Genomic DNA, 27,215 nt, shown 5'->3' with positions numbered 1-27,215 from the left:
AGTCTCAATCTTCTTCTAATTTCTTGGTTGCAGTCTCCCTTTTGGTTGATGATGGAGCAAAGGAATAGAAAATATTGAACAATTTCAATTTCCTCATTGTCAGCTTTAAAATTGTGTAATTCCTCAGAAGTCATTACTTTTGTCTTCTTGATTTTCAGCTGTAATCCTGTTTTGGTGCTTTTTCCTTTAACCTTAATCTATACTTGTTTCAAGACTTCACTATTTTCTGCCAGTAATGTGGTATCATCTGCATATCTCAAGTTGTTAATATTCCTTCCACCAATTTTCACTCCATGGTCTTCTAGATCTAATCCAGCTTTCCTTATGATATGCTCTGCATAGAGGTTGAACAGATTTGGAGATAATATGCATCCTCGTCTGACACCTTTGCCAACTGGAAACCATTCCATTTCCCCATATTCTGTCCTAACAGTAGTCTCTTGTCCAGAGTACAGATTGCACAACAAAACAATCAGATGTTGTGGCACTCCTATTTCTTTTTTAACACTATCCATAGCTTTTCATGGTCCACACAGTCAAAAGTTTTGCTGTAATCTATAAAACATAGGCTGATTTATTTCTGAAATTCCCCAGTATGTTCCATTAGCCACAATAAATATGGAATGAGTTTGTCATTTCTGCAGTAAAACACTGTGGTTTTCTGACTGAAAATTTCCTGAGTCAGTCCACATTAGTTCACTTACACCCAGGATTGCAATGTTTAAATGTTTCATTTCTTGTTTTATGATTTCTAGCTTACCTGCTTCATACTTCTCACATTCTATGTTCCTATTATGTGTGTTGCATAGCTTTGGATGTTCCTTTTGCATCTATTCATATCTGCAACTGAACATCCCTAATCCAGTCCTATCATTACGAATAGTGCTATTCATACTTGTCCTTGGCTCTTCCTGAGTAGCCAATTGAGTGCCATCTGACCTGGGGGCCCTGTCTTCCAGACTATAATTTCTTTAATTTTGGATTGTCTCATCATAGCATTTTCAGGGTAAGTGGTTAGCAAAAAGTGGTTTACTATTGCCACCTTCTGTGCTGTAATAACCAGGGTTAGCTGAGATGACATTGCAATTGTCTGTGAAAGATCCTCCACCAGTGTTACCTTTCACTCCTCCTGCTGCCCAGTAGCTAACCTTCAAGAATTCCTCCACTCCCTTCAACATTGGATGTGACCATTGATTCCTGAAGGGGATGAATGCATCTTAGTCTGTGTCTCAGCTTTGACCATTCTGCCTTGAGTGACTCTTCCAGGGCTTGAGACTATTGACCAATCCTGCACTCCTGACGGTGTTGCTCTCAGCTTTACTGACACACTCAAAGCCCTTCACCACATCAAGGTGTGTATCCAAGAGGGATTTAAAATTAAAGATAGTTTAAAGAAAATTTTGTTTCATTATCTCAGGCAACACACTGAAATGGCAGCTGTTTTTGAAGCAACTGCTCTATCACTACAAAAAGATTCAAAAGTTTGTAACAGGATTAAGGAACCTATACACTTTTCAGTGGGAGGCCAACAATGCAGTCCTAACTAAGCAGAGCAACATCCTTTTTAATTCTATTGACTTCAAGGGACTTGAAAGTTATCTCTATTTAGGATGGGACTGCAAGTCAGTCATTCCCACCACTGCTACGGATCAAATGGAAATTTCTAAGTTCAACTAGTGCAGCAGCAAAGTTACAGAAACTTTGAAATGTACCTTGCTGTGTAAAATCAATATAAACTTCACATTTGAATCTTGGATAATTCTAAATAAATCATGAAGGAATGATAGAAGAGGCATAGTATACTACAGGCTCTGTGCCCATTCTTGGCTCATCATGCAAGCTGGTTCATCTATTTTTAAAAGGACATGCAGCAACTGATCTTCCAGTCACTTGATAAAGGAGATAAAACATATTAAACTTATCATTCAGGTATCTTGCATTTTACCAGCTTGCTGATCACTGCATATATTGAATGGAAATTCTTTAATAATGCACAATGTCAAAAGGTGCTTATGTACCACTAGAGTTAATTTGAAAAAAGAGGGAACTTTGTAGTATATTTTCCTGGGGGCAAGTTTTGTGCTAAAACTTCAACTACACGAGATTGAAGTTCTGTACTAGAACTTAACCCCAATCCTTCCTCCAAATCCCAACAGTCAGCACTGAAACAATTATTATTGCTCTTACCATATCACAGCCAAGTTGCAAAATGACAATGGTACTGCTTCAGTAGGGACAGATTCATTTATGGATAAAATATGCAACATTTTATGAGTCTTTCTGAGCACCTACAACCAAAATAACTGGTAGAAATCTGGGACAGCTTCACGGAGGGCCCAAGTTTTCTTGGTAAATGAATTTCAGATGGGTAGCCTTGCTGGTCTGCAGTAGAACAGTAGGGTTTGAGTCCAGTGGCACCTTAGAGACTAACAAAGGTATAAGCTTTTGAGAGTCAAAGCTCCCTTCTTTTCAGAAAATCTTGTTGGTCTCTAAGGTGCTACTGGACACAAATTCTACTTGGCAAATGGGGACGATCTAGGCATGCTCAGAACTTCATTGAAAATACACTCACCAGTTGAAGTTACTCCCCTCCTTCCATTTGAACTCTGCAACCTACACTGGAGCTGAGCCTTGGATTTGTACATCCTAATGTCAATGTTTGCTGCCTGAGCTGAGCCGCTGTGCAGCTGTGCAGTAGCCTTTATAGACAGATTTCCTTTCTCACTTAAGTCAGTTATTGTGGGAGAATTTCTCTCTCACTTTATTTATTTAAAACATGTCTGTGCTGCCTTTCCACCCAATTCAGAGTACTCAAAGCAGAACATTTCAAATATCAAATCAGCAGTTAAAATACAAACACCTAGACACACAAATGAGGCTAATAAGAGTTAGTAAAGGAATGTAAAGGAAAAGAATGTCTTCAGTTCACACACTGGCAGAAGACAACAATAGTGGTAGACAAATGAGTATCTCTGGGGAGCGAGTATCAAAGTTTTGGTGCCACAACTGAGAAGGTTCTTTCTGGTTGCTACCCCTCTAGCCTCAGATGGTGGGGATACTGAAAGCAGGGCCTCTGTAGATAACCAAAGTGGTTAGGAAGGTTCATCTGGAAGTAGGCAGTCCATAAGTTATTCCTCCTCAGGACATATAGGGCTTTAAAGATCAATGCCAGCACCTTGATTTGGGCCCAGAAGCAAAGTGGAAGCCAGAGACAATGGAATGATAGGGGCCTTATCACCTACTCCAATCTGGCCCCAGCATTCTGTACCGAAGGTAGCTTCTGGATAGTCATCAAGGGCAGCTCCATACAGAGTATGATGCAGTAGTCTAAACTAAATACTACCAGGGCATGCACCACAGTTTCTAGATCTTTTTTGACCAGGAAGGGCTGCAGCTGACTTACCAGCCTAAACTGGTGAAAGGTACCCCTGGCCACTGCTGCCACCTGTTTATCCAAAGGGAGGCCTGGGTCCAACAGCACTCTCAGGCTATGAACCTGCTCTTTTAGAGGTGGTTCCACACCACTCAGAACAGGAGATACTCCAATTCCTGTGTCAAATCTTGCCCCAAGCAGCAAGATTTTTAGAAGGATTAAGTTTTTGAATGGAACAGTTAGGAATGGAACATCAATGTGGGCTCTATGCACAAGGAATCCTTTTTATGTTTAGAGTTTAAAAGCTCTTCTAAAACTTATTCTGAGTAGGGATAAACTACAATTGCTGCAGGGCTGTGAAAGAATATGTAAGAATGACTGTTCAGGATCTAGCCAGTTCAATAGCTTTGGTTTATTTATTTCTTTTATACCTCAACTTTCTCTCCAATGGGGACCCGAAATGGCTCATCTCCTCCATTTTATCCTCACAGCAACCATATGAGATAGGGTAGGCTGAGTATGTGTGACTGGCCTGTGGTAACCAAGTTAGTTTCCCTTACAGAGTTAGGATTTGAACCTGGGTCTCCCAGGTCTGACACTCTAACCAAAAAGACAATGCCAGCAAGTTGAAAAGGCTCCCCTCCTGTGAAATTATTATTTTAATCAAATTGTAGTAGTGTATGGTGAAGGACAGGGATTATTGCATTTTTGAACATGTATAAACAATTCCCCACCACCCAAGTTTGAAGTGTTTGCAGGTGATCCAAACAGCCCAGTGAACAGTCAATTCCCATGACTGTGACATGTAATAATGATATGAGCTTGCGGATACTCAAGCATGTCTAGGAACAGCCAGTTAAAGTTTGGTTCACATCAGATTTTTCTGTCTATACAATTCTGATCATGCTTGTGTATCATCCATAGTCACATACAACACAGGAGCTGGCATACATGGATGCAGCTGGTAGCAATTTCTGAATCTAAAGTAAAATAGCAGAGCCCAGTAGCACCTTTAAGAATAACCAACTTTATTGTAGCATAAGCTTTTGAGAGCCATAGCTCTCTTCATCAGATGCATCTGATGAAGAGAACTGTGGCTCTTGAAAGTGTATGCTACAATAAGCATACAATAGGCTGTTTGAATACAGACAGCCATTTATATACAGGGTTTTCACTTAGCCATTTGTTCTGCTCATCTGAAACATCCTGCAAAGTGGTAAGCAAAATTTTACAATGCCTCGTAAGTAGATGTGTCATACAACAGCAGTCTGTATTCAGCTGTAGTTCATGCTCATTTTATTGACTCACACCACTCTATGTCCTTTACTGGGATGGGTATTTCTAGAATAGCCCATTTCTCACAATAGGCATTTTATATAGTGGCACCCAACCATGCAAACTGCAGATAGCATCTAGCTCTAGATGCCAATTGACATGGCATAGCAGTAAATATGCTGCTTCAACTGACATTTAAAGGGATCCAAAGTAGGCAACTGCTTTCAGAATGATCTGAACTAGCACATTTGTTTAGGGTGTCACATTATTATTCAGATGCCTGCAAGCCCAGAACTTACCCATACTTATGGAGTTTTATGTTGCTCTAGAGCATTTCATGGAGGTGCTGGGCATAATAAAACGTAGCTGAAACTGGAGTATTGCAGTAAGACCTGTGTCTGACCCATGGATCTTGTGAAGGGTACATGTGCCGGGTGCCAGTGCAGCAGTTACTGTTGCTGAGGCAACAATAGTTTTTGGTTACATATCCAATAACTACCTTCTAAAGTCAATTACAAGCCATACCTCACTAAAGAAAGATCACATGCTTCATTCATTGTCACAGTTTAACAAAAGGATCTGTCAGTTCAGTTTAAGCTCTAAATTCAGGCTTCTGCAGACATTTAAAAGACAGTATATTTGAAATATATTCAGATTTATATTTCAATTGAAATTGACTGTGGTAGTCAAACTACTTCCTAGCTGCATCTTTGCCTTTCGTAAGATTACTCAGGAGTAGAATGTCTTACTGATTGTAAGAATAGAACCACCCTGTTAAAAAAAAAAAGTCTGCCAAGAAAACGTCGTGATGCGACGTCCCCCCGTGGGTCAGTAATGACTCGGTGCCTGCACAGGGGACTACCTTTACCTTTTTAGCATAAATTTAGAACACAAATTGTTTTAGAAGTGATAGATGGAAAGAAAACAGAATATAAAGTGATTCTTTACATTAATTATACAGATCATGGCTCTGTGAACAATAAAACAGAAGAAGATGATCAAATTTAATCCCATTGATAAGGCTGAAAAATAATCAACACTTTAAAGTGTCTTGAATTATGTATTCATGTTCCATTATTTCCTACAGGAAAGAACAGCATTGTTTACTTGCATACTACAATTTATTTGAATGTATGTATGCTTTACATTAGCCACTGACTGTCATGGATACTGAACTTCAAATAGAGCAAGAAAACATAAAACAAACTCAAACCCAAGATAAACATCACCAGCCTAACACAATATTGAGTACTAGGAAGGTCGGAGCCTAGAGGCTGGCAAAGCCACAGAGGGCCAGAAACAGAGAAAATATAGAAACTTCAGCCTGAGCACTAAGCTGGAGTTTGGACCACAGTTCCTGTGACTGTATACAGGTCTGGCTGACTGTACAACTGGCCTAGGCAGCCCAGTGAGCCAATAAGGAGGACAAGAGCAGAAGGCAAGAAGACCAGCCCCATTTCTCCTCCCGGAGATGTTGTGTAGACTGAAGGAATGCAGCAGGTCCTGGAGTGAAATAGCAGGAAGAAACTCAGAACTGGATCCTTGTGCATCATCTCTGTAGTAAGGAAAGAATGAACTAAATGAACAGTTATGGACATTCTAGTGTCAACAGTTCTTTTATTTACTTCCCTTTTTCTAGGTCATAAGAACATAGTTTTAATGGCGCACAAGCACACACAGATAAAGGATGTGAAAATAGGTCAGAGGCAAGGCCCGCATGGCTTTAGTGAACCTGAATTAAAAGAATTCCTGTCGCTACGAGCATCACTGTGAGAACCTGTGTTTTGAGATGGAACACTCACAATGCAATCCAGGAGCAGGTGAAGCATTCAGGAAGCTGACTGGCTGCTATGCCAGTGCATCCCAGAGATATGCTGGCATTAGCTGGAGATACGCTGGCACAGTGCCATGGTGCCCCTGGAACAACCCCCTGTGCTGGTGTGCCTGGGCCCAGGGACATGATGGAAGTTAGTTAACTTCCTAAGTCACTTCAGCTCAGGAATGTCTCCTACCACTGGGAAAAAATTTTGTCAGCAAAACCTGTGGCACAGGTGTCCATGGAGTCCAGACCCCTCCCCCACACACATACACAGCCACCATGCCCCTTGTGCCTTGGGTACCACATCTTGCTGATAAGAAACATTCCCAGCACTCAGTGGCCCCTAGCTGATCCCTTGCCTCCTTGGCCCAGCCAATGGCATCACCCAGCAGGCAATATAAATCCCGGTCTATGTGCGAGCAGGCCAGATTCCAAGTCATTTGGCATGGGGCTAGATGGTTGGCCCTGCAACTGCAGGACTTAACATCTCACACCACACTGGTGACACATACACTCAAGCAATGGGTGCAGCATGCAAGAGCACAACTCATTGACAGGGCAGATGGTTGGGGGAAATGGATGCAGAGGTTCCCTCCCACAGGCAGGCATACTGCCCTACCTTGGACTCCTGGACCAGTGGCCATGGCATGGATGTCTCTGCACAGAGCAAGGTAAGTTGCAATGCCCCCAAACCCCTTTGGCAAGGTGCCTCTTCCAGCCAGAGGCTGTGGCTGAACCCATGCAGCTGCAGCAGATGGACCTGGGGCAGGCAACAGCACAGCATTCTGCCACTGGCAAGCTGTTGCCAACCACAGACCCCTGGGGGCGCCACCCCTGGGGCCCACCCAGATGACCACCAACATAAACACTTATATACCCTCCAGGGAAATTACTGTGCCTCCCTCTCAGGGACCTACCTGCCACCTGGTTAGCCAACCTCCAGGCAGCACAGGTTGCCCTCAGAAGGAGAGCCACCCCCACATGGCAGAGACAACCTGCTACTTGAAAAAAGGCTGGTCCATCAAGTGACCTCCATGGGCCCACATTTCCCCTGCCATAAAACCCCGAGGTCTATCCCGAGCCCCAAAGGCAGAGCCCTCATGGTACAGAATTCCACAGGTGGATAGAGGGGATCAGTTGCTTGCTGCACATTCCTGCAGTCACACTACCATTGTTCTTTGCAGGAGAGATTATCCCTGGCCTCTGTGGCTCAAGACATTGGGGTTCAATGCCTCGCTTGGAGGACTTTCTTTAAGAGCTTTCCGATGCTTGACAGAACCCTAAATGCAGACCACTTGTGAACAAAAAAAATGTTGATGCAATGTGCTTGAAATGCTTTATATTCCATATTCAACACTGGGAAAGGATGAAAAGGATACATTCTGTGAAAATGAATTGAACACATTTCTGTAATTTCTCCTGTAATTTCAGGAGCTTCTTTTAATGTAATTACAAACTATTTTCTTCTATCAAAATAGTAAGCAAAATATATACTTTCCTGCACTAAATGAATTAATTCACAAGTAACATCTACAATTTTGTTATAGTCACTGAGCTAAATTTTCTGATATCTGTGGCACAGATTTAATTAGATGTTTATATTCAAGCTGCACTGAGTATTAGATAATGTAGCCAAACAGCTACACTGAAAAACCATCAAAATATATGAATATATATTTTGCATAAAGTGATGCAGCGCAGATGATGCTAAGGAAAAATAGCACTCCCTGAACACTTCAGTCAGACTTTGATACTAGCTTGCAGCTTGGAGCTATAGGATTAACATTTCTGATGGTGGGAGGCTGGCCTTTCATATAATGAACTATGAGACTCAGCTGGATCCTCACCAGCTGCCTCTGCAATGGGGCATCTCTCTTCTCAGAGACCCAAGGGCCCAGATGGCTGGCCTTTTTCAAGTGTGTGGGATTCTCATGAGGATGGAGTACCCATGCAGTAGATGGAGTGCATCTACTACTAGCTTCTTCACCTGGTCAGGACAAATCTAGCCAAAATGGTAGTGAGTGACCTCTGTTAGTGGCTGTTGCAGTGCAACCGGATTGGGTGGGTCAGGAAATCTGTGGGTGGCCTGGTCCATCAGCAAGTAGGGATCATATTAGGGCCTGAGGTGTAAAAGGAGAGTGAAGAAGTGAGGGGTGAGGGGACAGGCAAGAGACCAATGAGAAAGAGCCAAAACAAGAAAGAAAAATAGGGTCAGGCAGAGAACATGATGAGGAGGTAGGGGGAGAAAGGAAGGCAGAGGGGCCAGTCTGGGGGCAGGAATGGGGGGGTAGCTAAGCTGTAGGAATATCAGTTGAGAGTCTCCTTTTCTTAAGGAGAAAAAGAGGCAGTAGAATAATCTACAACAGTTAACCTGGTAACAAAGCCTTCCTTTACACCTGCAAAAATACCATTTTTAACCAGGTGATAGAAGAATGTAAGGTTACCAAGTCTGGGTTGAGAAATTCTTGGAGGTGTGGGGGTGGGGAGTGGGGAGTGATCTCAGTGTGGTATGTCATACAGTATAACCTCCAAAGCAGCGAGGGGAACTCATCTCTGTAATCTGGAGATCACCTGTAATTCCAGGAGATACCCAGGCCTCACCTGGAGATTGGAAACCTTAAATAAAAATGCTTACCGTCTTTTCCTCACAAAACTACATGAAGCATAAATCTCTCCATATGGCGAAGGCAAACAGCCAGCCTGTTCCATGCATATATCCTGAACACCTCCAACAGATTTCTGCTTCATGTTACTGTTTTGATCTGAATCAGACAGAAAAGTGAAATGTCAGATTCAGCATCTTTAAATTCACATTATCAGTGGGGGAAAAAACCTCCTATTGCTTTTGTGCTTGATTTGCAGTATTAATATTTGGAAACAAAGATCCATTAATATTAACACATTTTCTTTCTCTTGTGCTGAGCTTAATATTTTGCACTGAGCCTTTGAGGGAAAGTCTTGCTTCAACATTGGAGATTCGGTCTGAACTGTGGTCAGACCATCATCTGCTGAAGGCAAAAGTGATTATGGTCTCAACACCCCACAAAATAGGGGGTCTGGTTAAAATGATTCACCCATGAAGGTTCATGGACCCTTCTAGATTTCAAAATGCCTTAGGGGATTTTAGAATTTCAGACACATGCTCCACGGTAGCTGCTGTAGGAGTGTAGAGTGCGTACTTTGTTGAAGCTATTGACACCATTGCTCCTTGTTGACCCTTCTGGCCTTTGGGATGGAAGCCAGCTCCATGTTTTACCATGGAGCTGGCTGACTTTAAGAGGGTTGGAAGATATCTAGAAAGTTGCTGGTGAAAAACACACATGGAAGCAGATAGAGCATGCTACAGAATGCACTGGAGGACCTATAAAGTGGAAATGAAAGTGGCAAAGAAACATTATTTCTCGGCAACCATTGCGTTGGCTAGTTTATGACCATCCCAATTATTCAAGACACCTCCTAACCCCTGAATCTGAACCTTTACAGTCCCAAGAACAGACAATCAGCTGTGAGACCTTTGCTAAGTTTTTCACTGATAATCTATCACAAATATGCTCTGATCTAGATACTAGCTACAAGGCAGATGAGATGGATGAAATGCTTAATGCACCATCTGGCTTTCATCTGAACTGCCTTGAATCAATTACAATGACCAATCTTAACAGGATCCTGACATCTATGAAAGCCACTACTTGTGTGCTTGATCCTTGCCCATCTTGGCTGCTAAAATCAAATAAGGACCACATAAGTGAATCATTGAGGTCTATTGTAAATCAATCGCTAACTCAGGGCATCTTCCCCCGGCTGCTCAAACAGGTGGTTATCCATTTGCTAATTTAAAAAACATCCCTAGACAAAAATGATGTGGCCAATTATCACCTAGTGTCATGGGCTGGGCCAACCCAAGCAGAGTAATCCAAGTCCAGTCCAAAGTCAGAGAACGAGTTCAAAGCCAGAGGTGAGTCCAAAAGCCAAAAGCCAAGTCAGGGCATCTGTAGGTCAGTTACCAGTAAGGTCAGGTCTAGATGCAGGCAGAGACAGGGCATGGTTCAAAAGCTACAGGAGCAAGGCAAGGTTCAAGGGAATGGTCCCAGCAGTAGCAGGAATCCAACACATTGCTTCCATGCCTGGCAGTTTCTCTAGACTGTCTTTTATAGCCAGGTGTGGTTTGCAGCCAGCTGCTTGGACTCTATCTTGATGCTACTCATCATTGCTATCCACAAGCAGCTGGCGTTGGCTCAGGAGTTAAGCCCTGTGCCGTCCCTCCTGCAGCTCCACTCTCTGCCTTTGTCTGTGGTGCTCTTTGGGTGTGGGTGAACCAGAGTGGTGGTGGAAGCCCCTGGCTGGGCTTCCTCTGTGGTGTTGGTGCTGGGGGATGCTGGTGGCTCTGCCTCAGCTGCTGGCAGTGGACTCTGATTAACCAGCAGCTGTTCTTCCTGATCAGTGGTTTCAGCTGAGTCAGGGCTGGCAACACGCTCCTCTTCTCCTGAGGAGTCAAGACCAATGCCAGAACTTCTTGGAAAACTCTAGCACTCTAGACCGTTTCCAGTCTGGATTCACACCAGGGCCTGGGACAGAGACAGCACTAGTAGTGTTAGTGGATGATCTCTGTCTGAATATAGCCAAAGTCATACCTCCTTATTGCTCCTCCTGGATTTATCTGGAACCCTTGTCACAGTACACCATGCCATCCTGTTGAGGTGTTTTGAGACAGAAGTGGGCATCAAAGGATGTGCCTTAGACTGGTTTAAATAGTTTATCATGGGACAGACTCAAAGGGTTGCTGTAAGAGATCAGCTATCTCCAGAATGGGAGCTATCTTGTGGGGTTCCTCAGGGTGCAACCTTATCTCCCATGTTATTCAACCTCTACGTAAACCCTTTAGGAGAACTCATTCGCAGCTATGGAATATGCAGATGACACCCAGCTCTATATCTCACTATCCATTTTCCCACAGGACACAGTAGAAATTGTGGATCACTGCCTGACAGCTGTGGTGAAATGGCTGAAAAATAATAAATTGAAATTGAACACACACAAGACTGAAGTGATGCTTGTTGGAAAGGCAGACATCTTGAAGGACATTGTACTCTCCACTTTCAATGGAGTTAACCCTTGCAGACTCAGTTAAGAGCCTAGGGATTATCCTTGTCCTGCAGTCCACTTGGGTTGCCAATTCTGGACATTTAGGGACAGTGCCTGAGGAGTAGGGATCTCAGGTCCCCTAGTGGGCGTGGAGGCTCCCCCACTCCCACCCCCTGCCCCCGCCACCACTCACCAAGCTGGTGGGGGGAAAGGTGGGGAAACGGGCCTCCTGGGCACATTCACAGGGCGGTGTGATAATATTACACTCAGGAATGATGTCATTGCACCATTCTGAGAATGCTCCCATGCTTCACAGCAGGCTGATTTGGGCCCCAAAGGGGAAAAATCAAGCCCATTTGGGGCCCAAATTGGCTCACTGAGAAGTGCACGTATGCCCTTGTGCCTGTAAGATGACGTTACTTCCTGGAAGTGATGTTATCGCAGAGGCACATGTGTACACTTTGCATGAAGAGCACACAAAGAGCAGAAAGAAGGTGAGTGCCTGGTCCCCCCTCCCACCGGGAGGGTAAGGGGACCTGACAACCCTACTGAGGAGGGTAGAGTTTGAGGAGATGAGGGAGCTCAGTGGGAAAGTGATGCCACTCTAGGACTTCAGTTTCTCCTAAATCCTATAATTTACCATTGTGTTCCAAAATGGTTATTACCTCCAAAGGGACTGATCCTTGCAGTATGGAGATTACTTATAATTCAGGAATACTCCAGGACCTCCCTTGAGATTGATAACTTTAACTCCATTCTTCCTGAAATCCAGTTTAACTTTGGTAGGATAATGTTTTTTAAGAAATTAAAAAATGAGCATGCATACTTTGCTACTGTTTTTAAGCTCTTCCCGTATATTTGTATTGTTTCCCTCAATGTGTTACAGATGCACGAAAGCAAAAAAAGCCAGCCTGCTGTGATCATATAAACGATTCACATTAAGATTCTTTCTGTGTGGTGTTTTAATAAATGTGAATTGATGCGAGGGTGAAAAAAACACACAATAAAAAACATGATGTAATCTATCATACAACCACACCAAGATAGCTTTTAAGACAGTCTTTTACCAATGCATATAAATACACACAAAATGCAATTGTGTATGATTAATAGACACATGTGCAACAAGCATACAGGAGGAAGGAAAATACATGAAAGCTCTGAAAACAATGGTATGCCACACATGCCCTGTATTAAAACTGTAGATTTTAAAAACAGGAAAATGAAGAATATATGATGCTCTTCAAATATAAGACAAGATAAACTGGAACTCAAAAATTTGGGCATAAATTTGGAAGAGGAGAATGTTAAATGTACCATATGCTGTTCTTCTGACAGATTAATGGTGCAATCCTATGAACAGTTACTCCAGTCTAAGCCCATTGGTTTCAATGGGCTTAGAATGGAGTAACTCTGTATAGGATTGCATTGTAAGACTACTATAAACTTTTTTTTTAACCAAATACCGTTATTGGCATAACAGGACATACATATACATATGTATATTGTCCAAGACCACGGCCATACAGCCCGGAAAATCTACAACAACTAACAAAATTAAATTACATTTTGTAGAATTGTAAAATTTAGTACCATTTCAGAATTTAATTAAAAAAAAAATTAAAATTGTCTTTTGAAATGCTGCTTTGGAGGGTATTAAAACCTAAATCTTATTTCATGTTGACAGAAGTTATATCACATTTAAGTTATCACCTTCCCAAAGTAAACAATTTTACACCTTGCTTATTCTGTCTGACGTGAATTAGAAATGTTTTGTTTAGTCACATCAGGGGAATCTGAATGAGAAATTCAAGTTAGGAAAAACTGCATGAGAATTTCCTTCCAAATTTATAGAAACAAAAGCCAGCTGGGATTGTACACTGAGTCTTCAAGGCCTGTAGGGTCTGTAGCATTATATTCATGCAATTCTGCAAAACCTGAAGGTGTCCTAATGAAATGATTAATAATAAGACAATGCTATTAACCTCAGTATTAGCCCCAGGTTGGATAACTGAATTAGAAGCCATGTCTCTGCATTTTCCAGTCCTGAAGACAGGCGAGCATTGCCCAGCAGTTTTATTCTGATAAATGTTCTTTTTTTTTGAAAATTTTTTTTATTGGGTTAGAATCCATTATTTTTACATTTACATTCAATTTTCCCCAATTTTTTCATCTGTAACCCCCTCCCTTTCCCCCCCCTTTTTGTTGACTTCCAACAGCTTTCCAACCCTTTGTCCCCTTTCCCTTACTTTTATTAGCTTCCTCTATCTAAAACAAATATATATTCTCCATTATTCTAAGCAGTACATCCTTAACTATTTTTAACATTATATGCCCAAACTGTAAGTCTTTGTTTCCATCTTAGATAAACAATTTATCCCATTTTTCAATTTCAAATATTTCTATATATCATAAACCATATAGATCATACATTCATTTATATCAAACAATTTGACTTATTCTCTATATATTACTCATTCTATCTTTTTGTAATAATTCTATATATCTCTCATCACGTAGTCAATCAATTTGACTCATCTATATCTTCAGACATTCAGTTTGGTACAAAACTTACCAAAAAAAAAGAAAATATTGTTAGTTAATCAATCCTTATATTTAATCCTTATAGTTAATTATTTTCTATCTATGTTCTGTTTGTTAACCTATATATATCTATATATATATCAATCTATTAATCTGACTGCTTATTAATTCACATTTATCTCTTCTCCCCCCGGTAAAGTCTCCCCCCTCTACTTCAGTACTTCAGTAGTTCTCAAACTGCCACAGTTTTCCTTCCACCTCCCATTTCTTCTCCAGGTGTTGTTTCAGCTTCTCCCAGTCTGTGTTGAACTGCCCTGAGTCCAGATCTCTCAGTTTTCTTGTCATCTTATCCATTTCAGCCATGTACAGCAATTTGTAAATCCAATCTTCAATAGTTGGCACTTCTTGTACTTTCCATTTTTGCGCATACAAAAGTCTAGCTGCTGCTGTCATATAAAATATCAACGTCCTGTATTGGGCTGGAATTCCCTCCATTCCCAAGTTCAGTAGCAGGAGTTCTGGGTTCTTATTAATTTGAAATTGTAAAATTTCACTCATTTCTCTTATTATTTCCCCCCAGTACTGCCTAGCTACCTCACACGACCACCACATATGATAGAGGGAGCCCTCATGCTTCCTACATTTCCAGCATTTATTAGAAGTATTCGAATTCCCTAGCGCAATCTTCTTTGGTGTCATGTACCAACGATAGATCATTTTGTAGATGTTCTCTTTGATATTAGTACATGTCGTTGTCTTCATTGTAGTTTTCCACAAGTATTCCCATGCCTCCATTGTTATTTCTTTATTAAAGTTTATAGCCCATTTCACCATTTGTGTTTTAACTATCTCATCCTCGGTATACCACTTCAGCAGTACTTGGTATACCTTGGATATTCTTTTCTTATCTTCTTTAAGAAGGGTCTGCTCTAGTTCCGAATTCTCTATTCGTATACCTCCCTTTACAGAGTCCGAATTATATAAGTCTCTGATCTGTCTATACTGGAACCAGTCGTAGTTAGGTGATAGTTCCTCTTGTGTCTTTATTCTGAGTTTGGATGCTTCAGTTTTAGTTATTTCTTTGTACGTTAAACATTGTTGTTCATTATCAACAGCTCTCGGGTCTATCACCTCATACGGAACCACCCACAAGGGAGTTCCTTCTTGTAGATAAATTCTGTACTTCTTCCAGATTATGTATAGACTTCTCCGTACAAAGTGATGCAGGAACATCGAGTTGACCTTTACTTTGTCATGCCATAAATATGCGTGCCATCCAAATATTTTTTTATATCCCTCTAGGGCTAGTAGTTTCTTGTTCTTTAATGTCATCCATTCTTTCAACCAAACTAGGCAGATTGCATCATGATAAAGTCTCAGATTGGGCAGTTGCATTCCGCCTCTTTCCTTTGCATCTTGTAAAACTTTCACTTTCACTCGAGGCTTCTTGCCTGCCCAAACAAAATCTGATATTTTCCTCTGCCATTTTTCAAATTGTTTAGAGTCTCTGATGATTGGTATTGTCTGTAGCAAAAACATTACTCTTGGTAACACATTCATCTTAACTGCTGCAATCCTGCCCAACCATGACAAATTCAGTCTATTCCATTTAATCAAGTCTCTCTCTATCTGAGTCCATAGTTTTTCATAATTGTTTTTGAATAGATCTATGTTCTTTGCAGTTAATTCGACTCCCAAATATTTCACTTTACTTGTTACTTCACAGTCCGTTGTTTCCGTTAATAATTGTTGTTTCTGCTTAGTCATATTTTTACATAATATCTTTGACTTCTTTTTGTTAATATAAAAACCTGCCAAGTCTCCAAACTCCTTGATCTTATCTATCACTCTTGGCATGTTCTCCAATGGGTCCTCTACAATTAACATTATGTCATCCGCAAATGCTCTGACCTTATATGAATAGTCCTTTATTTTTATTCCACGAATTTCCTCATCTTGACGTATTTGTATCATCAGAATCTCCAATACTAGAATGAACAACAATGGAGATAACGGGCAACCTTGTCTTGTTCCTTTACTTATCGTCAATTTCTTGGTCAATTCATCATTCACCACGATTGCTGCAGTCTGGTCTCTGTAAATTTCCTTAATTGCTCTGATGAATCTTTCTCCCAATTGTAGCTTTTCCATAGTGGCAAACATAAAGTCCCAGTTTAAATTGTCAAACGCTTTTTCAGCGTCTACAAAGAAGAAACCAACCTCTTTGTCACAACGCTTGTCATAATATTCAATAGCATTGATCACTGTCCTTAAATTGTCTCTTATTTGTCTGTCTGGCAAAAAGCCTGCTTGTTCCTCCTCTATAACTTCCGAGAGCCACCCCTTCAATCTCTCCACCAATATCTTCGCAAAAATTTTATAGTCATTATTGAGTAGCGATATAGGTCTATAATTTTTCACGTTAGTCAGGTCTTGGCCCTCTTTTGGGATCAATGATATATTCGCTTCACTCCAAGTGTCTGGAATCCTTTGATCCCTTAAAACCCCATTCATCACCTCTTTTAGGAACGGTGCCAGTTCATTAGCCATTGTCTTATAAAATTTAGCCGTAAGTCCATCTGGCCCTGGCACCTTTCCTAGATTTGCAGATTGTATTGCCTTACTTATTTCCTCGTCAGTTACTTCACTGTTCAACTTATTTCTCCAAGCTTCCGAGATTTCTGGAAGTTTGGTTTTCTCCAAATATGACGCTATTGATTCTTTGTTTACTTCTTTTTTATTATACAGCTTAGCGTAGAATTTATAAAAGGCTCTACTAATGGAAGTCTGCTCCAAATACGTTTTGTTGTCTTCACAAATTTTATTTATTATTTTCTTTTCCCTTTTCTTCTTCAATTGCCATGCCAGGTACTTCCCAGGTTTATTAGCGCCCTCAAACGCTTTTTGATTCAGTCTTTTAAGATTATTCTGATAAATGTTCTAATGCATGTAATAATTCTTACAAACAGAAAATAAAATAGCACTAATGATGATGTAATGGGAAAAAAAATGAAAGTCATTATAATTATTTCCAGGCTCATAGGCACATTTTTTTAAAGCATACTTTCTATTTTTGGAGCAAGAATTAATGATGTGTCATATATTCTAGACTTGGATTTTTAAAAAAATTACTGGGAAAATGAGGCTACCATAATATATGCCAAGGCAATCCTCTCTAATCTTATGAGCTACTCTGTGAAAACAAGCCTTTGGTGGATCAAACATATCCCAGCATTGACACATCAAGCACATCCTTTATGCCATGCCCAGAACCATTTCCTCCTTAGAGGTACCCACGGTAGCGGAAGACCAGGATGCCATCATTGGCCTGGGTGAGAAGTGGAACATAAGTAGACCAAAAGAAATTTTGGATTTTGCTTTTTTGTCCTAGAGCATGCTATTTAAATTTTGCTAACTTGTTCAAACCCTTGGGCATTTAGATCTTGCATTTGCTTGTAGGCAGTCAGACAAAATGCTTTATACAAGATCCATCTCCCTTCAGAACAGACATCTTCCCTCTTTTAAAAAAAATATTTTAAGTCTAATGCAGGATCGATAAATTGTTGGTTTGAAAGCACAGAGAGGGAACTTCCCTTTGCAGAGAGATGGTACAACTGAAATTAACTCATCTTCATCAATTTCACCTATGGACTAAGTAGAGGAGGCCAGTCAATTTCACCCCATTTCCATCACACCTGCTGCAATAGAAACTTTTAAAAAGGCTGTCCTCCTTGCTGAGTACGGCTTTGTCCATAACCTCCACTTGCATTGATTTTGCCTTGTTTTTTTTTTTGAAACAACATTAAATATAGTGTATGCTTCATCTCTACCTTTAGGATTATATTACTCACCTGCAGCTTGGTGAACCTCTGTCTTGGGCCTTTCCTTCCTTTTCTCTGTATATTTATTCTAGGGCACATCTTGAGTAATCAGATTGTTGCTATTTCTATGGGGGCATGACTGACCATCATGTTTCCCTCTGCAACAATTATAGAAAGTTACGCCTTTGGAGGGTGATCTCTTTACCCCTGCCAGCTCCTTTTCAGCTATTGAGACATGGGACAACTTAAGCATAGTAGCTATGAGTACCTGGACATCACTGCAGTCTAATGTGTGCTGGGCTGCTATCTCTCTGCTTTGTGCAATGTCCAAATGCTAGGTTGGATTCTTCCAGTAAGTGCTGAACCCTCTCATCAGAGACCAGCCTGTGTCTCAGCACAATATTCCAAGTATCTTCAAATTACCATGATCTGAGAGGTGGCATAGTTCTGCTACAAAAACAGCTACTGGCATTCCAGATGGATGTAAGAAACCACCAAAGAAGTCTCTGCAGAGACAGGCACTGGCATACCACCCAATTGCAGCTTGATGACACACACACTCATATGCATAATTTCTGTCTTTGGGCTGTAATAATTGGAGTCAATGCCCATCACCTCCTCTGAGTATTTAGAACTGTACTTTTCAGGCACTGCCAAGGTTCTAAGTAAGCTGTAAATCTTTGCTGCAACAATATTCAGTAAAATTGCATCCTTTTTATCTCCATCATTAATATCATTAACAATAAAACACAGATACTGGACCCAGTCCAGCATCTGGCACTTGGCCACTAGGCAGCAACTAAAAGGAACCTATATTACAGCTATCAAAAGGCAGAGCTGAATACAAATTATTTAACAAAAGACCTGGAGGCTGACTACAAATTTGTACATCCCATTAGTGATTCTGCTGACATTTCACAGTGTGAAAATTTCAGCAGGAAACAAGATTGAAATTTTAATTTGTAGGCTCTTTAGTGGTCAACTGCACCATTTAGAATGCATTAAAATATTCACAAATATAATTTCAGGGGGTAGCTGTGTTGGCTTGCAGTAAAACAGCAGGATTTGAGTCCGACTCCAGAGGCACCTTAAAGGCCAACAAGGTTTTCAGGCTATATGTTTTCAAGAGTAAAAGCTCCCTTTTTCTGGTATCAAAAGAAAGAAACTTGACTCTTGAAAGATAATACCCTGAAAATCTTGTTGGTCTTGAAGGTGCCACTGGACTAAACTCTTGCAAATATAAAACCTCATTAAATTATTTATCTAGCACGCAAAAAGAGCAAAGTTAAATATTTCACTAGTCCCTGTTCATTGAGTAAAACACACATATTTGCATTTTCTTTTAACTCCACAATGCCAAAGTAAATGGGCAAAAGTTAGACACAACTTCAACATGCTATGACATAAACATGTATATCAAGTGCTAATGGAGCATATAGAAAATGGCAAAAAAAAATCCTTCATATCACATTCTAGTGCAAGGCAGTACTTAGGAGTACTGGGGTTGGATCCAGTAGAAAAGTTCTTGGTAGAAGTTGGAGAAGCCATTCTTTCACCCACCATTCCCTGCTGTTTGCTCTGAAAATCCTAACAGGTCAGGAGAGTCTTGCAAACAAAATGCTTCACAGTACATAGGGTGTTGCAGCAAGGAGGGGGAATCAGGCAAAATGACCTCCTCCTCTCTCCTCTGCTGATGCAAGCAGGTAGTAGAAGAGGGAGATAGAAATGAGTTCATCTAATTCTCCATTGCTGCTGCAGTGCTCCATCTGTATCACTTAGAATTAATTAAAATATTTAGAAGTGTCAAATACCATGAAATTACTGACTTGATAGGCAAAAAGAATGTACTCGAAGGGAGGATGAAAAGAGAAGAAATGGAGTCTCCTAAAAATGCCCATATATTCAGCTTACACATTCTACAGTAGTGTGGAATACAATCTGGCCAAGGAACTGAACAGTGCTATAAAATAATTACATATTATTTGGCCTTATTTTATCATTGAACTAGACGTGGCTTGGGTTCAGTGATCTGCTCACATGCTTTCTCTTTTCCCAAGTAGTTTATTCCAACCCTGGGAAAATTGATTTCTGAGGTCACAGAACCCAGATGGAGTTAAAACTAGAGATGGGCACGAACAGCAATACAAACAAAAAAAAGCCATGAACAACCCAATCTGCTGTTCGTGAACAAGCTGTTCGTGAGGCCCCATTCTAAAAGAACCGTGGTCGTTGCAAGCCTCATTCATTGCTGTTCATTGCTGTTCGTCAGGGGTCATTTCGTAGAAAAAGAGCTGGAAAAACTCATTAGCATAACTCATTAGCATATGCCATGCTCCTTGCCATCACCGGAAGTGTGTAATTAGCATAACTGATTTGCATGTGCTACACCCCCTGGCATCACGTATCCTGGCTGTTTTGGACCGAATCCTGGCCATTCAGGACCAAAATTGGGCCCAAAATGGCAAAAAAGGGCTGAAAATGGCTGAAAGGGGGCCCAAAATGGTCAGGATTGGGTCGCTGCTGAGTGGGAGAGTGATCTACCACCCATCAGAGGCCCGAATTGGGCCATTTTGGCCCCAAACCATGCCGAAACGGGAACAAAATGGCTGAGAGTCAGGTGGGCGGGGCCACCTGACATGTGACCTCTTTGGGGAACTACTGGAACTGCGTTCCTGTGCATTCCCCCTCAAAATGAGCCCTGCTGTTCGTCAAGCCAGACAGTCTGGCACCTGCAATCAATTCCCTTGGCAACTTAGGCAGGGATTGTCTGAACTCTGTCTGAACTCCTACTGTTGTCCTGGAAACCCCAATCTAAGTCCAATTTTGCTTGATAGGCAGGTTTTCCTTTCCAGTGTGGAGCTCCAAATTTGTTACAACAAGGGAGCAAAGAGCAGGGGGGAGGGGGTCTCCCAGCTCTGACTTTGCAGACAGTAGAGAGGGAGAGAGACAGTTCCTGTTGGCATTTTGATAGAGAGAGTGCATTGGAGCTTGAATTTTCTTTGTGTGTGGTGGGATAGGGATCTACCTCTTCAAGTTCCAGGGCTGCTGCCAGGCTCTGGGCCAAGCTATTATTTATTACTGGTACCTTTCCTGCTGTCTGCTCAGGTAAGCTTTCTGGGAGTGGTGCAGTAAGGATCTACCCCTACAAGTTCCAGGGCTGCGGCCATGCTCTGGGGCCAAGGTATTATTTATTATTGGTACCTTTCCTGGTGCCTGCTCAGGTCAGGTTTCTGGGAGTAGGGATCTTGACTTGGACGATGGCTGGAGGAGAGCCTGCTGGTCCCCACAAACAGTCAATCATGAACATGTTTGTGAGCAGGGCCATGTTTGTGGTTGTTCGTGAATCCCTGTTCGTGGATGGCAACGAACAATCAACATCATGTTCTTTTTTTTCTGTTTGTGCCCATCTCTAGTTAAAACCATGTAAGCTTGTAGGCTACATTGAAGAGGGAGAAGGGAACAAAGCTGCTCCCTCCCCCCCCCTTCTCCTATCAGTAGAGTATCACTGCTGGATGAAGCATGAAGGATAATTTGCTATCACAGATACAACGAAATACGATACATAAAACATTTTACATCCTCTTTAAAATCCTGCAGAGATCCAATTGGCTTATTGTGTGACACAAATTTATTAAAGCCATATTGTGTATCACAGTAGAAAAACCTCAAGGTCCCAAGTTTGTACTTGTCTCTTCTCTGATTTGAAATGTTGTACATATACTATCCATACACAGTAGGAAGCTGAAACTAGGAGGACTTACCTGAACAGCATTATATATCTGTTTTGCCGTTACAAATAAGTAATGAAAGGAGAAACTAATAACAGCAATTTTGCTCTATTAGGAATCAGACTGAAACAAGCAGAAGGAATCACTTAATTCCATCATACAGTGAATTATAAGTTGGGCCAAAAATGATGTGAACATGAAGGGATTCATATGTTATTTCCTTATTCATTCCCCCAAGACATTCAGTTCTCCTGGCTTTTTTCATACTTTCATTTTTCTATACGTCAGATTCCTATAATAATTTTGTATTGATGGATGGAAAAGAAAGACAACAACAGTGACAGGAAAATGTATTGTATCTATTTGCAGTTGGTATCAGTGAATTTTTTTCAGCATTTTCTTGAGGTCAGTGAAAAAGAGTAGCAATATTGTGTTTTTTAAAAATCAATTTATGACATACAATTCTGCAGTGAGTATCAAGAATGTAATATGGGAGGCAGGAGAAGGAGAATACATTCCTTTCCAAAATCTGGAACTGTCCCCTCTCAAATAGATTGCTGCCAGGCCTTGACTGTGTTCCTGATATATTGACGCCTCAACCTTTATCTGCAGGGCACAATTGTGAACTGGAGCCGTCGTGAGCCACAGTCCCTGGTATGATGGGAAAAGACAAAACTTGCCAAGCCAGTCTTCAGAAAAGGAGCAGTGGAACAATATAAGACTGAGATGTTGTTAAAAGGCCAAATACTCTATAGCTTTGACATTTGGGTAGAAAACAATGATTTCAGTGGGCTGTTTTCTTCCAGAAAAATTGGATGGTGTAATGACTCCCCTCCCCAGTTAAAAAATGTCCTTTTCAGGGTTGTCACTTTTCCTTGGCTGCTTCTGCGCTGATGCTTTCCCTCTTCCTGAACAGTGCTCCTTCCTCCCGTCCTGAATTAGACACTTGGGCGACCTTGTATAACCAGGACTGTACAGTAAGTGGGATAACGTCATAGAGCAAGATAGCCCATCAGATTTGGCTATATAAAGACATTGATAAGCGCAAGGGACAGCAGCACCATGACCAATTAAAAAAACACATTTCTGCAAAGATTGCCAGCAGAAAAAATGATCATCAAAAAAGGGATGGGGGGTACTGCTCAAAATGTTTACAAAAAACCCTTTTCATCTTCATTCTAAAACAGCCATTTCCAGATTTTTTAGGTTTAAAAGAAAAAACCTAGAGCTGGATCAGATATTTCATGGAGTCACAGCATAGCTTAATCATGGGGTTTTGGTGGTTAGAGCAGAAATATTAAATACCTTTTACTTCTTTGGGGATGGCATGAAGTCGCTTTCAAAACATAACACATGCAGGGTGGAATTCAGAACAGATGGAGTTAAGACAGCAGACTGTGGCACTTACCTGGCCGATGTGCCTTTGGAACAGCCATGTTTGTCACGCGTCCTCCATCCTGAGGTTTGGGAGGTGATGCAGTAAACCTGCAAATCCCCGATTCTGATGGGGTGCTTGAGGTCAGGCTGTCTGTATAATCATTAGTCCCTGCCGTTAGCTGCTCTGAGGAGGTGTCTGATATGAAGCATTCTGTGATGGTAAACTTGGCGTGTCGCAGCTGCTCTTCCATCTTGGCATGTTCATATGCTCTTGCTAGCTCTTCATATGTAGAGGAGGCACTTTCTGTGGAGACCATGCTGCTTCGAGCTCGATCTAAAGACCAAAAAGAAAGAGGAAATTTCAAGGGGAAACTCTCTGCTAGTTTTTTGATAAACGAAGTTCAAGCATTAGAGGGGAAAGTTCATAATTCACCATTAGTTTCTTAAATAATACTTTGAGCTGGCAGGGATTTTACTTTTGGAGCAAATTTGGTGTTTGCAATAGGTGGCCAGAGCTCAAAGAAAATGGGCACTATATAAAGAACAATAGGATTGCAAGGGACATTTGGATTCCTCCCAAAGAACCACAAGCAGAGAATACTCACATGGATCCTCTCTCCTTCCTGATGCAGACCCCTATGCCTCCCCAAATTCAAGGGAGGGGGGGGAAGCTTCAGAAGCACTGCGGAGTCTAATTTCTTTTCTCCTCTTGCAGGAGTGGGGAGCGGGGTTGGAGCCAACCTATTGTCTCTTTCTTCAACACTCATTTCACTCAAAGAAACTTTAAGGATAAAGTGTTATTTTGGGCTCTTTAGTTTTCTGAAGATACAACATGCTAGTGCAAATGCTTCTGCTATTTGGGCATCTTTTTTAATTAATCAAAAGTAGAGATGGGCATGAATCCAATTACAACCCAAAAAAACACATGAACCAGGCTGGTTCATGGTTCGCGAACCATGGTTTGTGGAAGCTCCTTTCTATGAACTTCCACGAACTGGTTACTGGTTTGGGTTCATTTGGGTTGTATTGGGAACGGGACAGTTTAAATGGCCATTTCCCCAAGGAAATGGCCATTTAAACTTTTCCGTGCAGCTTGCAAGAAGCAGGTCCCTTTAAACTATCAGCTGGCAGGTGGCAAGGGGGGATCCCCCCCTGCTGCCTGCCAGCTGATAGTTTAAAGGGACCTGCCGCTTGCAAGGCAGGAAAGGGCCCTGTTAAATGCCCCTTTTCCTGCCGCTGCTAAGCAGCCGGAAAGGGGTATTAAATCCCACGAACCACGAACTGGTTTGTAACTGGCCCTAGTTCCGTGCCAGTTTGTGGTTCCTGGTTTGTGAAAATCCATGAACCACGAACCTCATGGTTCAGGGTTTTTTTTGGTTCGTGCCGATGTCTAATCAAAAGCCAGCACTCCATTTGACAGAAGGAAGACAGTCTTTGAACCTTATGGTTTCCACCAGTCTGCATGCAACCTACCTTTGATCAGAAACTATCAAGTTAACGGTAGCCTTACTTCTTATTTAATGTGTAAAAGTATTACAGTTTGGAATACACTATCAGTAGTTATACAGGATATCATATAATAAATGCATTGCTCAAAATATAAATTGAATTCAAGCAAGCAGAGTGGGACATTGCTCAATTTCCCCAATTCAGTTCTGGACCCATCTGTTTGAAGGATTTTGTACCTTTTCTGCCTGACATTCTGGAGATCAATTGCCGGTCTGGGTAGACATACTGAGCTAGATGACTTGTAGCTTGATTCAGTATAAGGCAGCTTTCAAATGTAACAGTGTGTATATATTATAACAACACAAAAGTATGCTTATATACCATTCTTCTAGACAGATTAGTGCCCACTCAGAGCAGTGAATAGTCAGTTATTATTATTAATAAATCAATTGTTACGTAGGCCCCAGAAACCTAATTAAAGGATTCCATACTGCATTGGAATTGGATGGTCTAGCTGTTTGGCTTCTACAAACTAACAGGGCAAACTCCTTTGAAGCCAACTGATACACACACCAAAAGGAGATGTTTACATATACTAGCAAAGGAATGTTTTGGTTGCTCCCTCCCCCTCCCCCCCCTAATTGCCTCTTCCCTCTGCTCTTCTGTGTTTGACCAGTCTCTGTATCAGGCATCTGACGAAGAGAACTTGGTTCTCGAAAGCTTATGCTAAAATAAAATTTGTTAGTCTTAAAGGTGCTACTGGACTCTTTTTGATTTTGCTACCACAGACTAACACGGCTAACTTCTCTGCATCCATGTTTGGGCTGTTAGCAGAGTCTATCATTTGGCATAGGAAGAGTGATTATAGGTGGTTGTGAGCTGGTTCTGCTGGCTGGTGTGTGCGCAGGAATGAAAATAACAAAAGCATACACTTGGATTATATTTAGAAAAGAAATGAGTTCTTTATTGTAGGAAGTCCATACTCTGATAAGAAAGGAGGAGAGACAGATCCTAACTACCTATCTAGTCTAAGGATGGACATGGATGCCAGGACAGGGCCTGCATCCATGCTGCCAAGATGGAGGAAGGAGGAGAAAGGTGTTGCCTGGAGCAATGCCAGGAAGAGAAGAAGTGAGAAGGCGGAAGTCAGGAGGAAGAAATCCTGAGAATAGCAATCTACATATCAAAGGACAGTCAGAGCAGTAAACAGTAAGACTGCCCTGAACTCTCTATCTTTCTAACTCTTAGGTCTGTCCCCCTCTGAAACCTGAGGAGAGGGACAGTGTTGAATCCTCCTCTTCCAATGACTATCCCCACAATACAGCTGGTGGGCTGGGCTGGGGCTGAGAGGAGTGGCTTATCCAAGACCATCTGCTGAGCTCATGGCAGTAGTGGGATTCAAACCAGCAGAGTGCTGATTTGCAGCCCTATCACTTAACCATTATGTTACGCGCTGCCAAGTTGCTTCTGAATTACAGCATTCACATAAATTAAAGACCTCCAGAATGTCAATGACAGGATGTTTTGAAGGTTATTTATTCATAGGGTTGCTGCAAGTCAGAAGTGACTTGACGGCATATAATATACCACATACACACATTTGTCTTTCACATAGTACTAACCAGGGTTAACTGAAGTGTCACTGCCATTATCTATGAAATATCTGCTGCCAGTGTCACCTTCTCTTTTGCTGATGTAACCATTGTTTCCTGAAGGAAGTGGATGCATCTTAATCTGGTGTCTCAGGTTTGACCATTCCACTTTGAATGACTCTTGTAGGAGTTTAGACTCTTGATCAAGTCCTGACTAGGGATGTGCGTTTCGGCATTCAGAATGCCGAAAGAATGCCGAAACAAAAGTGTTTCGGCTTCTTTCAGGGAATGCCGAAACGTTTCGGGGAATCCCGAAACGTTTCGGGTAGCCGAAAGAAAAAAGCCGAAACGTTTCGGGATTCTTTCGTCTTTCATTCGGCTTTTCAATGGGAAAATGCCTCCGTCTTCCCGGACGTCTGGGGGAGGCATCTTCCCACCGAATAAGCCCAAAATTGGTGGGGACCTTCCTCTAACCCTTCTCTAACAACCACCCAAGTTTCAGACAGATTGGACTTTGGGGGGCCATGTTATGGCCCCCCAAAGCAGGTCCCCCCATCCTCCCATAAAGGAGCATCTTCTTCATTATTTCCTATGGGGAAAAAATGAAGAAGCAGGCTTCCTTTGCCAGGGGTGGCATTTTGCATGCAAAATGCCCCCTTACCCTCAGGGGCCCTTCTCCCACCCCTCCTCCCACCCCCCACCAAGGCTCAGCCTGCTCCCACTTGGGGGGGGCCATTTCATGGCCTCCCCAAGTAGGTGCTCTAATCTCTACCACTGACAGCTGGGGGAGGCTTGTGTTGCCAGGGGTGGCATTTTGCATGCAAAATGCCCCCCAACCCTCTGGGGCCCTTCTCCCACCCCTCCTCCCACCCCCCACCAAGGCTCAGCCTGCTCCCACTTGGGGGGGCCATTTCATGGCCTCCCCAAGTAGGTCCTCTCAGCCCCTAAATTCCACCCCTTACAGCTCCACACAAACCCAATTCCCCCCAGCTGCCACACACAGACCCAAATCCCCACATTAGCCCCTCACAGACCCAAATCCACCCCCACCTGCCCCACACCCATAACCCCAGGAACAGGCTGGCAAAGGCCAGCCCTCTCCCTTTGTTCCCTATGCTGGGAACTTCTAAACTCTCTTTCCCTGGGCAATTCTGC

General features: G+C 41.9%; 1 protein-coding gene across 1 annotated transcript in view; it reads right to left on the bottom strand.

The window, feature by feature from the left end:
• Positions 1 to 27,215, bottom strand: part of DSCAM (DS cell adhesion molecule) — a 540,743-nt gene that overhangs the window by 8,611 nt on the left and 504,917 nt on the right. The window contains exon 30 of the mRNA XM_054973688.1: positions 23,051 to 23,353. Coding sequence (XP_054829663.1) covers positions 23,051 to 23,353 — 303 coding nt within the window. The remainder of the gene's footprint in view (positions 1 to 23,050; positions 23,354 to 27,215) is intronic.

Source organism: Eublepharis macularius, chromosome 3 (assembly GCF_028583425.1).
Source record: "Eublepharis macularius isolate TG4126 chromosome 3, MPM_Emac_v1.0, whole genome shotgun sequence".
Lineage (NCBI taxonomy): Eukaryota > Metazoa > Chordata > Lepidosauria > Squamata > Eublepharidae > Eublepharis > Eublepharis macularius.
Note: the sequence above shows the minus strand (reverse complement) of the source record. Positions and strands in the feature narration are given on the sequence as shown.